General features: G+C 42.1%; 1 protein-coding gene across 1 annotated transcript; it reads left to right on the top strand.

Moving 5' to 3' along the window:
- Positions 1-1,173: 1,173 nt before the first annotated feature.
- Positions 1,174-12,373, top strand: tmem86a (transmembrane protein 86A). Its single transcript, XM_034879525.1, has 3 exons — positions 1,174-1,400; positions 7,445-7,709; positions 8,117-12,373. Exons 1-3 carry the CDS (start codon positions 1,380-1,382, stop codon positions 8,542-8,544), a joined length of 714 nt encoding a protein of 237 aa, XP_034735416.1. The 5' UTR covers positions 1,174-1,379; the 3' UTR covers positions 8,545-12,373.
- Positions 12,374-15,196: the final 2,823 nt, after the last annotated feature.

Below are 15,196 nucleotides of genomic sequence, written 5' to 3' on the forward strand. Positions count from 1 at the left end.
GGATATGATTTATCAATTTAACATTTCTATGTTATTTTGAGTCATTTAGGTATAACATGCTAGAACTTTTACAGCTACACGGTTTCCAGTAGTAAAAGAATATACTTTAGATCTTTTACTAAAGTAAAAGTACGTAGCACTACCATACTGTAAGTAGCCTATTGACAATTCAAAATTAAACTTGCCGTTTAAGGTGCAGACCAATAGTGCAGACACATTTTTATAGACAGTCTATCATAATTGACTATAAGTAAAAGCAATGATTATGCAGGATGTCCTTTTTTGTAGTCTAAGTCTAAAGTTGCATAAACATGAAATACCCACACATACATATACATAGTATAGAATTTGACAAGTTACTTTTCACCACTGATTGTTTCCTACAATTCAAGGCAGTTTTCTCCCCACATAGGTCCTTTCCCCCAATTTTGGAGCCACAGAAACAATACTTTTTTGCGCCCTACATAATATTAAAAAAAATACATATTCATACATGCAAATTAGAATAGAATTAAGTTATTATATTCAAATACTATTAATATTCTTAATGAGTCATGGTCACTTTTCATGTAAAATGTGATAAGAAAAAAAGACACATTCATTTTAAATACAGGAGCAACCTAAAAAAGAGCTAAGACACAGAGAGACAAAGAAAGAGAGAGAGAGAGAGGCTGTAGTTACCACAGGGTTACAGTGACAGTAAATTAGGCTCAAAATTCCATCTAATTCAGTGCGATCATACCACTTAAACCAAATTGAGGAGCATTCTTATAAATTCTTACTATCTTTTAGATTTTACGGAAACCGTTTGGTAACGACTGATCTGAGACAAGATTAGTGGAGAGCTCCAACTGAAGGGAAATCAGACAGAAGATCATCACTGCACTGATAGCAATAAATGAGCATTGCATTTTTATATGCCATCAGCACTCAATGCATTTTTTTAGAGCAACATTTTGATTTCATTGAGATGTTTACCAAGCTTCTAACACCTAATCTGACCCATTAACAAAGGAGTATCGGTGCACACTCAATAATAAGCCCCTAACTAATGTGACCAACGAGCTCCATTTCTGTAAAATGTAAATAAAGGCCATCTGCTCCGATATGTAAACAGAAAACCGACTCCTCCTATCCGGGCGCCCCTCGCGTCTTGACCCGCCTCCTTTACGAGCACTCTCTGCTCCTATTAGTCAACAGGGAAAGCCCTGCCCACGTAACCGCTGGTCTCTCACCTCCTACTGGTTGTCGGACCGCCCACCCAGAACGAGAACAAAACAATCGGCATCCCTCATACAGTGCAACTTAAACAAGAGGACCCGAGCCAAATTTTGATACTAAAGACCTTTGTCACCGGCACGGACGCCACCGAGGGAGACATGGTTTCTCCGGTAACAGTAGTGAGTATCTGCTTCAAACCACCATTGGTATTTTTTTCCCACACTAAACAGGAGCGGTAGCTAGTTTAGCTAAATGATAACTCCACTTGACTAAGCCAATTCTTAATGTTTCATCAATAATGTATGTTCATTATCGACTGCCTCGAGCTAGCTAACTCCCTGTTTTATCTGCGCTATTTTTCCTAGCATGTCATACTTTGTAGTCGAAGGCCAGTGCATAGGAGAGAATTAGCAGTAAATAAGAATGTAACGTTGTGTTCGCTAAATTGAAAATGTTCAGCCAGGTGCCCACGGACGCCCAGGTTTTAGGCTAGTCAGCGACTTATTGCATCGTTATTCACAATGTGGCTTTGAATGTGTAAAGCAGGAACTTTTGTTCAGCGTGGCCGTTTCCTTGACACGTTTAGACAACGACAGTTCACGCTCTTTCCGTGTCACGATATTACACAAGCAGAAAAGACAGACGTTTCCACAAATTTTCCAAAAATAGCCCCTGACAAAAACGAAAACCTATCATGTGACGAGCTTTTTTTTTGTCTTTTTCCCCCCTCTTTCCATATCCTGCAGTGGCGCATGCGCCGAGCAGTGATCTGCTTTGGCTACTTTTCTTCTCATCTCCTTGGCTGTAGATTTGCATGTAGCCTACATATACTCTGTTGTTTTGCACATCCCTTTGCTACATAGGCAGGACATTTGCCATTTTGACAAAAAAAGTGACCTACTTCCATAATTTAACCGGCCCTAGCATCCTATTACTTTGACAGAGCAGCTATGAAATTTTACCCCATTTGCAGGGGCCAACTTGGCCTGTAGTAAACCCTGACATGTAGCCTGTGTGATTGCAGTAAGAGGAGTCTGTGGGAAGGAATGCTTGCAAACTGGTTGCCTTAGTGATGATGATGATGATGATGATGATGAAAATGATGCTGTGCAGGTTCTGGGGTTGCTTAACTGTAAACTATAAAGCCTTGGCCCCAGTATTATAGTGCAAGGGAGGCATGCTGAGTCAAAACACTGTTGAACGGTGTGTAGTGGGACACACATCTTCTCCCTCCAATTTGAAAGAAAAAGTGGGCAAGCCAATGACATTGACTTTATGATCATCAAGAAACAACCATTGCAAGCTAAAGCCGATTAACCATCATGCTTTTGCTTTTAAATTGGCCTTAGTACATCTACCTTATAAACAGGTATATTTAGACTGCAGAAAACTAGATTTTTATAAAAACTGCCACGCTCTATGACATCTGGTGAGCAGACGTTTGGTGGAGTGCTCTTAAGGGAATGTATCAACTTTTGTCCTTTACAGATTATCTAGAGTCAGCCACACAGAACAATGACCACAACTTACGTGGACTTTGGACCTGCTGTAGGTCACTTCACTTTGCTTTTTGGCTTTTCTAAATACACATTGTTGAGTTGTGACTATTGTCCCATGTCCCAAAATGTTTATACTGCACTAAGTATACCTCACTTTAAAAACTGTACATAGTTCAGCGAAAAAAGGTGATGTTAAAAAAAAAAAATACAACTTGTTGTTTTCCTTTGTGTGGAAGTACACCTGCATATATTGTGCTGTGCTGTACTGCTCATCAGCAACTGACCTCAAGTTATCCTTGGAGTTAAAGCAGCTGTAACAGGGATCCTTCCCACTGCAGTGTTGTGTAATGCTATATAGAAATAACTTGTCACATGACTCGATTGCCAGCTGTGTCTGACAGGATCATACTTATGTTACAGTTCCCCTCTGCCAAATTGTGTACACAAGACTTTATATGTTTACGTGTATCGTGTTTCTGACACTCGACTAGTGAATGACCCAGAAAAATTGAATAGAAGTTCACCCTGGCGGGATGGTATTCAATGCTTCAAAGCAGGGCTTTTTGCTTTGTGGTTGGTTGGTGAAGAAGTATTAGTGCTGCTTGTCCCCCCCCCCCCCCCCCCCCCCCCCCCCCCCCCCCCCCCCACCCCGTACTGCAGTTTCAAGACGAGTTTGGGCTCAAGTGGCTGATAGTTTGGTCGGGTACTAAAGTGTGTACATTTGTAAACATGTAAGGATATTCGTTGTTAATTTTTAATTTTTTGCAATACATTTTTTTTTAATTTAAACAAATAAGCATAAGTGCAAAAGATTGGTCTAGATGACAAAATATAGAGAACTACGCATACCAAAGAAGGTACATTGATGTGTAGTTTAACACAGAAAGAAGCACTGCATCTCTGTTATTTAAAATAATTTGGAGAAAATTGTTTTTTTGGTACCTTGGCAAAGGGAGCCATTCTAGCAACAAATAAAGACTACTGCTTGTAAGTAGGGTTGGGTAAGCGGTGGGAATCAGAACCGCATTAGAACGCACATTTCGGTTCCTCATTTTGGTTCCCCATGTATCGCCTGAAATATTTTCCCTCCGTCGCTCGGAAACAGACTTCACAATATTACACGTTTTCTGTAGCTACCTTAAATGTAGGCTACTTTTAAAATGCCGTATTTACCGTTTGGACTCAAAACGGACGTAAAACCCAAAGCATAGCTCCTATGGCGTCATTTTAATGCTACAAAGCACTCACACGCCGTTAGCATCCCATTGACTGCCATTCATTTTGGCGCCACTTTGAAAGCAAATAACTTTATATCTGAAGTCTTTAAATACTCTATTTGTTTGAACCACGACAATGGCTCCATGGTAGCAGACGTTTTGGTAAAAATAGGTTAAAAATTGCGTGTGGGGACATATTTATTATACATTTAAGTACTTTAAAACATTACTAAATTGTTACATACAAATCATTTTCATTGACAAACAAGCACTGTAGAAAACAGCCTTTCTTTGATGTCGTATTTTTAGTTTTTCAAGAATTGATTTAGTAATGGGAATTGTTTTAAAAGTACCGCTTTGGCATCGGAATTGTAAATGTTAGTGACCATGCAAACGCAGCCAATCATTTACTCTATTCTTTACAGAGGACAGAAGCAGGTGTTAGCAGCCAGTCACTATGTGCTACAGCTCTTCTGCAAACAGCCTTTATTCATTTATTTTGTAGAGACAGTAGATAGACATGAAAGGGGGAGAGAGATGGGGGATGACACGCAGCAAAGGGCAGCAGGTCAGACTCGTACCCGGGCTGCTGCAGGACTCAGCCTACATGGGACGAACACTCTTGCTGGTTGAGCTAGCTGGCCGCCGTAGCCTGTGTTTTAATGTGATCGTTAAGATGGCAAGCTGCAGTGCAGTGATCCATTTCATTTGTCTCCCACATGAAGCAGTATGTTGTGTTATTTGATGCTGGCGACAGCTGTCTGTCAGGGCTCATAGCCGTCGCTAATGTCCCCTTAAGTGTCCCTCCAGGCAAACTGACTCCTCAACCAATGTGAGTGGAGTGAGTTACAGCCGAGACGATAACCGTGTCGCAAAACCGAGAACTCAAGAGAAACCTTTATATCCACTGCTGAGAGGTTTCTGAATTCCACCATGAAATTAAGCCTTCTGTAAGACTGTGATGCAACGCACCAGAGGAAAAAAATAACATGAGATATCACAGCAGTGATGGTAGGTGATTATTTGACAAAAACAGTATTATTCATATTCACATTCAACTGTTAAACACTGCTGGAGATTTCAGTCCAACTAATGATACAATGAAATAAACATTACTTGGAAGATTTGAAAGAGCATCTTTTGTATGATTTGGGGCATCGGTGTGCCCCATGCGCACAGTGCTGTTTTAATCCGGTCTCTGTCAGACTTGCAGTCATTTTCTTATTGTGTAGAAACAGTAAGTTAAAGTACCAAAGTAAAAAAAAAAAAAGTTAAAATTAACAACAGTGAAAATGGGAAACGGCAAAGTGTTTCGAATCTGGCTCAAACGCAGCATGAATAGGACCAAGGGTTATGGGAATCTTTTTCCCAATTTCCTCCCTGAAATCCCCCCCCCCCCACACACACACACACACACACACACACACACACCCACACACCCACACCCACACACACACACACAATAATAATGTTTGTGATAAGGGATCATTGAGCCTAACTATCATTGTGCCTTGGCCCGCTGCTCTCATGCAAAGCAACCTATTCCTTCCTTGTACACTGTTAAATAATACAAAAGCATCTATCTGTGGAAGGATGATGCTGACAGTACAGCAGCAATATGTTGTGTTTTTTGGTCTCCTGTGTTTAAAAAGTCACCAGGGGCCTTATACATGGAGTTATAATATTGGCTAGTCTCCTCTGCTTGGCACCCATTTGACCATAATGTTATATACACACACACACATTTTTTTTTTGACTAACTTTAATCCTTAATTGCGTATCTATTGGTTTTATTAAAGCCATTGAAAGTAAATAATGGAGAGAGGAGGAGTGCAATAGTTCACTTTATACACCTAGCTTTAGCCTTAGTGGGGAGATTCCTTTCAACGAGACATGATAATGTCTCAATTTTAATGTATATGTAAGCAAAAAGCAAAATCTAAAAAAAAAAAAAAAAAAAAGCCGCTATAGCAGCTTACTTTGATACACATCTCAGCCTTGTTATAAAAAAAACTATACAGTTAATAAGTTAGATTGAAGTTGGCTAAAAAGATACCGGCAAATTTTGTACTAAACTATTAATTTATGCTTTCTGAACAGGCAAGACAGACAGAAAATAACATGGCCGACAGGAAGACGACACCAGGGTTAACTTGGCAATATTTCACAGATGAAGTACCGGTAATGCTGATTCGGTCACTCTGTGATGCGTGACCATAAGGCTTAAAACACATTAGATAACAACCAAGATTGTGTTTTTTGTCTCAACATGCTTGTGACCGTGTGTGAACTCGGTTGTCAAATCCCTGTTGTTTTCCAGCGGTGGTGATCACATCCACTACACCGGGGCAGGCTCGAGGTCATACATTTTGACTGAATTCTGTATGATTATTTGGCCCGCTATTTTATGGAGCAATTGTATGATCAGGCCCATCCTCCCCTCCTCCAGGTTGCATCAACCATATGAACTAGAGTAACCCCTCGTTTTCTCTCGCCTCCTCTCCTTCTCCCCTCTCCCCCCAACTCACTTGTCCAAATCCAACTGTCATCTTGCTTGATAACCATGTGTCCTCCTGCTTCTTCTTGTCTCCCCAACTTACTTATTCTTTTGTGAATATTGCAATTGGAGTATTGCTTATTTGAATTATTTGACCTTACCACAGAATGTTTGGGGAGAGGGTAGCAAAAGGGCCACTGGAAAATAGTCACTCGAGACATCAAATAGCAGCCCCGTCTTTTCAACCCTTTCCCTGTTGCACTATGACCCCTGTTTTTATCCTCCTTTCTCTGTCTTTACTCGTATCCTCCCTTCTCAGCTCTACTGAGTCTGCATTCTTTCACACAGCAGTTAGACGGTGGGGCAAAAACGCTGGTCTGTCCATTTAATTCAAAGGGGGTAGTGCGTTTAGTGAGAGTAATTCTCAGAACTATAGGTGGGTGGTCATTCTAGAAGTGTTGTGAAACCTCTCTCTAGCTCTGATTCTGTATTTCTGTGACCCTGCTAGGCCTCATGTGTTTGGACAGAAAGAATAGGACTGGTAACACAGCTTGAAACAGTTCTCAAGAACATGAGATACGAAGAAGAAGGTGGAGGAAAGGAGAAACAAAAACAAGATGGGGAGAGAGTCAAACAAAAGGGAAGGAAAGGTTACAGGGAGTCAAAGGAGTAGTCTGAAGCCTTTTGCACTTCCCCACTTGCTGTTTCACTTCAGCCACAAAGCACGTGCATGTCTGACACAGTGATGTAAACTAGTGACCACACAAATCAAGCCTGAAGACTTGATAACCACTCCTAAACAAGAAGAAGCACTCTGGTGCTGACTGCTTTGAGGTTTTTGATCCTGTGATATATCTCAAGCCCTCTGCCCAGAGAGAAAAGCCTCTTTAATAAATATAGTTTAAGGCAGAATGAAAGCAGTGTCACATTGCTCATTGAATGGAATCACCTCATGTAAGTGTAACCAGTTATGACTAAATTATTAATGCAACTATTTAATCTGCTTTCAGGTCAAGAGTGAAGGCCCCAAGCTGGTGCCGTTCTTTAAGGCCACCTGTGTGTACTTTGTCCTGTGGCTGCCCACCTCAAGCCCGTCCTGGTTCAGCGCACTTATCAAATGTCTACCCATCTTCTGCCTCTGGGTGTTTTTACTGGCACATGGGTTCAGCTTCCTCGGTGCTCACTCCAATGCCCGCAAGATCTTGGCTGGCCTCATCTTTTCTGCTCTGGGAGATGCCTTTCTCATCTGGCAGGAGCAGGGCTACTTCGTCCACGGTAAAGAGAAAACCTCCGACACTGAGTCGCTTGGTTACAGTTTTCTCATTGTTTCTTTCTCTTCAATTCCGCCCTCATTTTTGTAGTTTTGACCATCGTTGCTTTTGGTAATAGCATTACTGCAGCTGGAAAAGGGGCAAAAACAAAAATACAGGAAAACAAAGAAATATATAAAACATAAGCGGACATAGAGGTTTTGAACAAACAGATTACACAAATTTCAATCATCAAATAAAATCCGTTACAAAGTGACCATAACCAATAGAAACACAAACCAAGTTGTATTAAGAAGTTTCATTTTTTTGATCACATCTGGTGTTATGCTTCAAGCCTTATTTTACAGGATTCTACTCTGTAAGATTGTATTTAGATTTAAATAATACATATATTTATATAATGTCCTGCAGGCCTTCTGATGTTTGCCATCACCCACATCCTCTACTCATCTGCCTTCGGGATGAAGCCTGTTAACGTGTCTGCTGGCCTGGTGATCACTGCGGTGTCGTCTGTGAGCTACATGCTGCTATACCCCTACCTGTCTGGCCCCTTCACCTACCTGGTGGCCGTCTACATCGCTCTGATCGCCTTCATGGGCTGGAGGGCCATCGCGGGCCTGCAGCTGACCAACGACCTGTGGACCTGGACCAAACTGTGCTCCTGCCTGGGTGCCGTGCTCTTTATGGTCTCCGACCTGACCATCGCCGTCAACAAGTTCTGCTTCCCCGTGCCCCATTCGCGTGCCATCATCATGGCCACCTACTATGCCGCCCAGATGCTGATAGCGCTGTCGGCTGTTGAGTGCCAGGACGCGGAGGCGGCCAGGAAGAGAACATGAGGTGCCGCAATGTCCGCAGTGAACGGCCGCGAGGGTGGGAAGGGAGCAGAGACCTTACCCCCCTCCCGCCCTGAGTGATCATGGACACATCTCACTGTAATATCCCCAGCCCTCAATCCTCATCTCAGTGTGACGCTAACACGCCGTTGTTAGCATGACAACTGGTTCACGACGGCTATCACCCTACTACCCCGCTAGTAAGGTAGTCTCACACTCGTCTTCTTACCACGAAGATATGGCAGTATTATCTTCAGCCTCTCAACAACAGTTACCTGCCTCCTCCGATCTCTCAACCTAGTTACCATGGAGATAAGCCTAGTAATTTTAACCTGCTATATATATAGAGAGTATTACTTTACTTCTAACTGTTATGTTTTAATTTAAAGGGGGGCATGTCACTGGGGACCTTTTGAGGAGTTAGTGGGAGAGCAATTGTGTGTGTGTGTGTGTGTGTGTGTGTGTGTGTGTTTGTGTGTGCATTTATGGGCATGATTAATACTCTTACCTTGCATTCCATACAGACCCATCACACACAGTCCCCACACTGACTCCCACCCCACATCTACGTTACATGGTCCAATAACACAATTGTCACATCTTATTTTTGTCATTTTTTGTTGTTGCCTGAGACCTTGTTAAAAAGGGATTTGTCTTTCCCATTAGCTTTTTACTCTCTGTTGCTCTGGGTTTTCCTGAGTTAACGCTGTGGTAGGCAGTATAACTATGCTAGCTCTCTGCATCATTAAGATCTGATTGAGGAGCATATTAAGCTCCAAAATGACTCAGGACTGGTGATGTTTTTTCAAATATCCGTAATAACCTTTTAGCATATTGTAATTCAAGTGGTCTGAGAGAACGCAAGACTTCTGTGCCTCTGCTTGGCTCTGTATTTAAGCTTGAGAAAAAAACCATGAGTCACTTCAGAGAGAGAGAGAGAGACTTCCTATTGGCTGTTCTACACATGCAGACAGAGAGGGAAGAGCTGCACAAAGAGGTTTCACCCTACGTTAAATGCTTCTTTTTTTTTTTGCTTACTGCCTACTGCAGCTCAAAGGGTGCTATTGTTAAAGGAAAACACCACCTAAATTAACATTTCCAACATGTTTTCTCCTAACCCAAACCAGAGAAGTAAGCCTCAAATGTCTTTAAGTATAAATCTGGAGATGCTCCATAGACAATGAATGGGGAACTGAGAGAATGGGTGATTTTGTGGACCCACAGAAGTTTTTTTTTTTATACCCAAATTAACTTCATTCTATTGTACTGTTCTCAGAATATTCCCCTGGGTGCGCTCAGTGTCATCTAGGGAATACCATCTTTCCCAATTCATTTAAATTTGCAGCAGTTCCACACTTTATACTTGATGACATCACTCATTGTAGTTTTAGCACTTGAGTTTTTGAATTTGGTTCATATGTTATATATTATTTTTGGACTGTTGTAGACCATGGAAAAGTTCCTCTTCAAAGTCAGTGCATATCCAAACCTGCTTTACTTTTTGTAGTCCCCTACATGTAATTTATAACACCACCACACTGCCTTTGTGTACTGCACTAACATCCTCAACAAGTCCACACCCAGTCGCTTCGGTGAATGAGTTAGGATGTCCTTATATAACTAGATGTACAGAGTAAGAACGACGGAGACCGAGACAAAAAGGTGGACAGGCAAGCAGGGGTTAAGTTGCGTGACTGCCACAACCCCCGTGTATTGTAGCTATAGTAACTGAGAGGTGGAGGTTGTTTGTGGAAGCTCGGTTCTTCCTGCTAAAATGTTGTTGACGCTGTCCTGCTGTCACAAAGAGAACACAGTAAACAGTCCCAGCTGACCACAGTACACATTCTAACATGCTGTACATCCAACCTGCTGTTTTACAGGGACTTTTGCCTGCCTCTTTTTCAGAAAACGTCGACGCGCGCACAGACACACTAGACACCCCTTGAGACCCCCGATGTAGTCATTAGGAAAAGGCCACGGGGGTCTTATTGCTGGACTCGAACAGCCGACCCATGCTGTCACTGGCCTGAAAGCATGTGACTGGCTGGCCTCTTTTTTGATGTTTATCTTGTGTGCGTGTGTGTGTTGTTATTGTTATTGTTATCAGGCATTCACTCTATCACAGCAACACACACATGCATAAAACATGCACATAAGCATAGACAATATCCTGGGGCAGCCTGACTGAAAAAAGTGAGATGATAGAACTGACTTGTCATGTGAGGGAACAGTTTCCCCCATTATTCCTAATAATTCTTTGTCACGGGACATTTATCAGTGTTAAGCCCGCAAAATCCCAGACAGGTCAGCTGATATTTTGTCTTTCATCTATCACATATTTCCCCCTTTTACTTTTCATTTGTTTCCCCCAACGGTTTATGCTAGGATGAAGTGTCTCACTGAATTTGAGGGAGTGTACTGTAACACTTTTCCTTGTGTACATACATGCATGTTTTCAGTGTGTGCACATGTGTGAGATAGTGTGTGTGGTGTCCTTGTCTTGGCTGTTGAGTAACAAGTGTGTGCCTGTGACAAGTCAGAACCAACTCAACCTCTGAATGTTTTATAGCAATTTCAGCAATTTACCCCGCAGAGATCTGAGGAGCAGTCAACAATAGTCCTCATTAATTCACCGGATTTAAAACGCCAACACTAAAAGACCGAGTAAAGAAGCAGAAAACACGTTCATCCGGTGGAATTTCCCGCGGCCCAGGTGCAATCCTGGAAGTGGAAAGAAAAGGAAATAGACTAACTTGAGCATAATAGTAAGTCCGCTGGTGGACAAGCCTCCTCTTGACTATATCCTATACACCACTGGCATTATGATTAATACCCCTAGCAGCTTGTATCCTGGAAACAAACAGCAAAGGGACAGCTCCACATTCTCCTTAATATGATTATATTGTGCTTTAGATCAAACAAACAGGCATAGGGAAGAAAAACAGACTAATGGAGCTTATTGGTAACACAAGAAAACATACGCATATCAAAAGTTGTTTATGCATCACATCAGCCATCATGACAGATCTGCAGGCAGACCATAGTGTTGACACAGGTTTCTTAAACAGCAACAGTAGCACACAGTCCCACTTTGACCGGGAATGAAAGTCAGCACAAGCGTCTGTTCCTGACGCCGCTTTGCCGGTTGGTTCCTCTCTCCCATTTTGCCCCGTCAGCACCATATATCTGCTTTGTCAGTCAGAAGTGTTTCGGTCTGTCCGCGTGGTAACCTGCCTTCAATTTCGTGTTTTAATTACTCCTCCCAGCATTGCTGCAACGTCCTACTCAGCAGCCCTCTTCTCATTCAACTCAGAAGCAGAACTTGTCCTGTCAACAATTCATATAAGCCTTTGTGCGAAAAGACGTCCAGAGAGACATGCATACGTCTGCGTTATGCTGTCTTAAATCAAGCAGAGATGCTGGTTAACATGATTGACTATCTAGTATGCAGTGGGAAGTGAGACCACCAGGGATTGAGGAAATTGATTCTTACTCATCCTTACTATGTGGGTAATTCATGTAAACACTGCTTTTGTTCTTTGTATACCACATTGTGTTCCGACTGGCAACATGCCAGAAGAAGTACTTTGAAGTATTTGTGAGATGAATCCACACTTTGGATCACCGCCATGACTTTGGAAAGTGAAGTTGCTTTTCTGAGAGTGATAAGAGTGGCAGCCTGTTAAGCTAGAACTCAACTACCACCACTATTGTGAGAGTAAGTTGCCAGTTATTATACCTATCCGGGTGATTGAGTTGGGAATACTCACTCTGTATCTCCTCCATCGTTTCTATTTTTACTTGCCTTGAGTGCAGATAACCAAAGCTGAAAGAATAACAGAGTAGCTTAATTGAGTGGAACTTGTTAGCATTAGACCTCTCATGTAACAACCAACCTTTTGTTTTGCAGTAGGCAGAGGTCACGTTGCTGCAGGAGAGCATGGGGCTCTCTACCTAGGAACACTGCAGCTGTGAGGCGAGGAGGTGAAATATGACACACAGGAGAAGACTCCTTTTCCATCCGGTGCATTAGCTAGCTGCCATCCTGTCCCCGCAGATGGCAGGCCAGCAGGCGCATCGCTTCACCTCAGCCTGTCAACAGCCCTGTTGTTCTGGGCTTTGTGCGTGCACACAAAAGGGACCCGAGAGAGCTGTGGGAGGCCAGCATGGTTAGGCCTGCGCTGTGAGTAATCACCCAGAACCAGTAGCTATTGTAGTAGTAGAGAGGGCCCGCACTTTCATTCGGTCATCTGACTAAGCACTTTTCTTTGATTGAAAGTTCTTTCTCTCTTTCTTTTTGCTGATGATCTAGTGATATTTGATATGAAACCTGTTGCTGTTATCGTGCTGTGCCCATCGTCAATAGCAAGGTTACATTCAAAACACAGCTGGAAGGTGTGTGTATCTTTCCTCACACATGACAAGCAGGTGGAGATGAATCCTCCACGTCAACACATCTACCGTGATGGGAAAAGTGCACAGTGCACACCCAGGTGTTTTTGGAACTACAACTGACAGTCCCCCAACATCAGTAGCTACAGTGTAAAAAAAACCCCAAAAGGATTGTTGTGTACTGTATTCTTTAAAGTATATGCTCCTATATATATATATATATATATATATATATATATATATATATATATATATATATATATATGCTTTCCTTCAACTCTTTGCATTGCTATTTTTATTGAAACAACAGAAGCTACTGTTTAGATGTTGACGCACAAGAAAGAGAGAAGAGAGAGAATCCGCATATTTCTTTAAAAGGCATTATTTGCTCTCAAAGTGTTACAAACTTTTTTATGCATAAATCTTTAAAGTGTTATCTGTTTTATTTGCAGAAAAGCAGCCCCAAATGTTGTGTTTGCCTGTCACTGTGGAAAGAGCTGGATTTGTTTTCCACAAGTAACGGTAGATTTCTTTTCTTTTTTTACTTTTTTGACGGACCATTAGAACGCATCGTTTGACTTAATTTAATGTACACATTTTTTCTCTTTTTTTATTATTGTAATGATACACTGTACCTTGTCGTCCTTGATTTTCACTTTGCGATTTCTTTCTTTTATGACGATAGAGATGAAATAGTTTCTTTGCTGTAGTGAAACTGCTATGAATGTGAATATCTATTGGAAAAATAAATGCAATTGCAATGCAACTTTGACATTTCAGCCTTTGATCTTTTTGTTTGTTTCCTAGAATACTAGGTACCACATTCAAAATGTCAGCTGAGATGTACAACTGCCAAGTGTTTTGTGTTTCTACAGAAGCTGTAGTGCCATTAAGGCAGATTCAGAAAGGACTGGAGGACAACAGAGCTCTGTTCTAGTAACTGCTGCACTCTTTTGTCTGGCCGAGGTGCAAACTGTGCTTTCAACAGGCTTTAACTTTGTGGAAACTCATTCAAATTGTTACCAATACTTTCTCTAGCCTTCTCTCCTTCTGTCTGCTTTTGCATGCATGCACGCACACCATCAAAGAACTCCAGTCTTCTATGTTTTATGTAAAAAACACTACAGTTATTTTACAATATTGCCTCATTCAAGTTATGTATTGGAAAACCCTATTAGCATATCATCATGCACCTATTAGTCATATAAATGCAGCATGATGAAAATGTCAGGGAAAACGATCTGAAAAGCATTTAGTTCCTTTTGTGTGCAGAAGCTTTAAGTGTCTGTCAAATACCTCGATTGATTATTCAGGCTTTTCACCTCAAACCACTTCCTCCTTATTGTGCTGCAGCTTGGCAGTGGGGGGGGTCGGAAGGTACCAGTGACGTTGGTTTAGTGCCGCTTGGTGCTTAATTGATTTGAACCTGGCAACCTGACGTTGGCAGTACCATGGCGGCTGTATAGAAATGGAGTTTGTGTGAGCCGGAACAGTGACGTCAGGATGGAGAGGGGTCTTTACTCTTCTCGGTCCAGCTCCTTATCGGACCACAATCACTGTCCCAGAAGTAGCAGACCACTCAGAGGCAATGGCAGGCCTCTTCAACCTGAAGGAAGCCAAAACACACTGCAGTGGGAAAGTATAAAGACACTTTTTGATTTGTTTCTAGACGTTGAATTTGAAATTAACCATTACATCAAACTGGGCTATCAGCTTCAAAGGCTCAAATAAAATCTCTGTTTTAACCACAGTGGACGAACAGTGTCACGAGTCCATGTTCATCAGACAGTTGTTTAAATCCCAATCTTCTTCCACTGTGTTCTCCTCGATAGAGTCCAAGGCATCGGCTGTCTCCGCGGCAACAAGAAGACGCAATCTTCAGCTACCTTAGCGGAGGTGAAAGCTCTGTACTGGGAGCCTTCCTTGATCTTTAGTGTTGCGGGGTAGAGCAGAACAAACTCCAGACCCTTGACACGTGCTGAATCCATGGTTTGTTTGAACGCTTTGCGCTGCTTGACTGGGAAGTTGCTGTAGTCCGGGGAAAAGCAAACCACAGCAACTTCCCCAAACTACAGCAACTTCCCCAAACTACAGCAACTTTCCCAAACTACACCAACTTTCCCAAACCACAGCAACTTCCCCAAACGCCAGCAACTTCCTCAAACCACAGCAACTTCCTCAAACCACAGCAACTTCCCCAAACTACAGCAACTTCCCCAAACTACAGCAACTTCCCCAAACCACAGCAACTTCCCCAAACTAC

The sequence above is a fragment of the Etheostoma cragini genome, chromosome 8 (assembly GCF_013103735.1).
Source record: "Etheostoma cragini isolate CJK2018 chromosome 8, CSU_Ecrag_1.0, whole genome shotgun sequence".
Lineage (NCBI taxonomy): Eukaryota > Metazoa > Chordata > Actinopteri > Perciformes > Percidae > Etheostoma > Etheostoma cragini.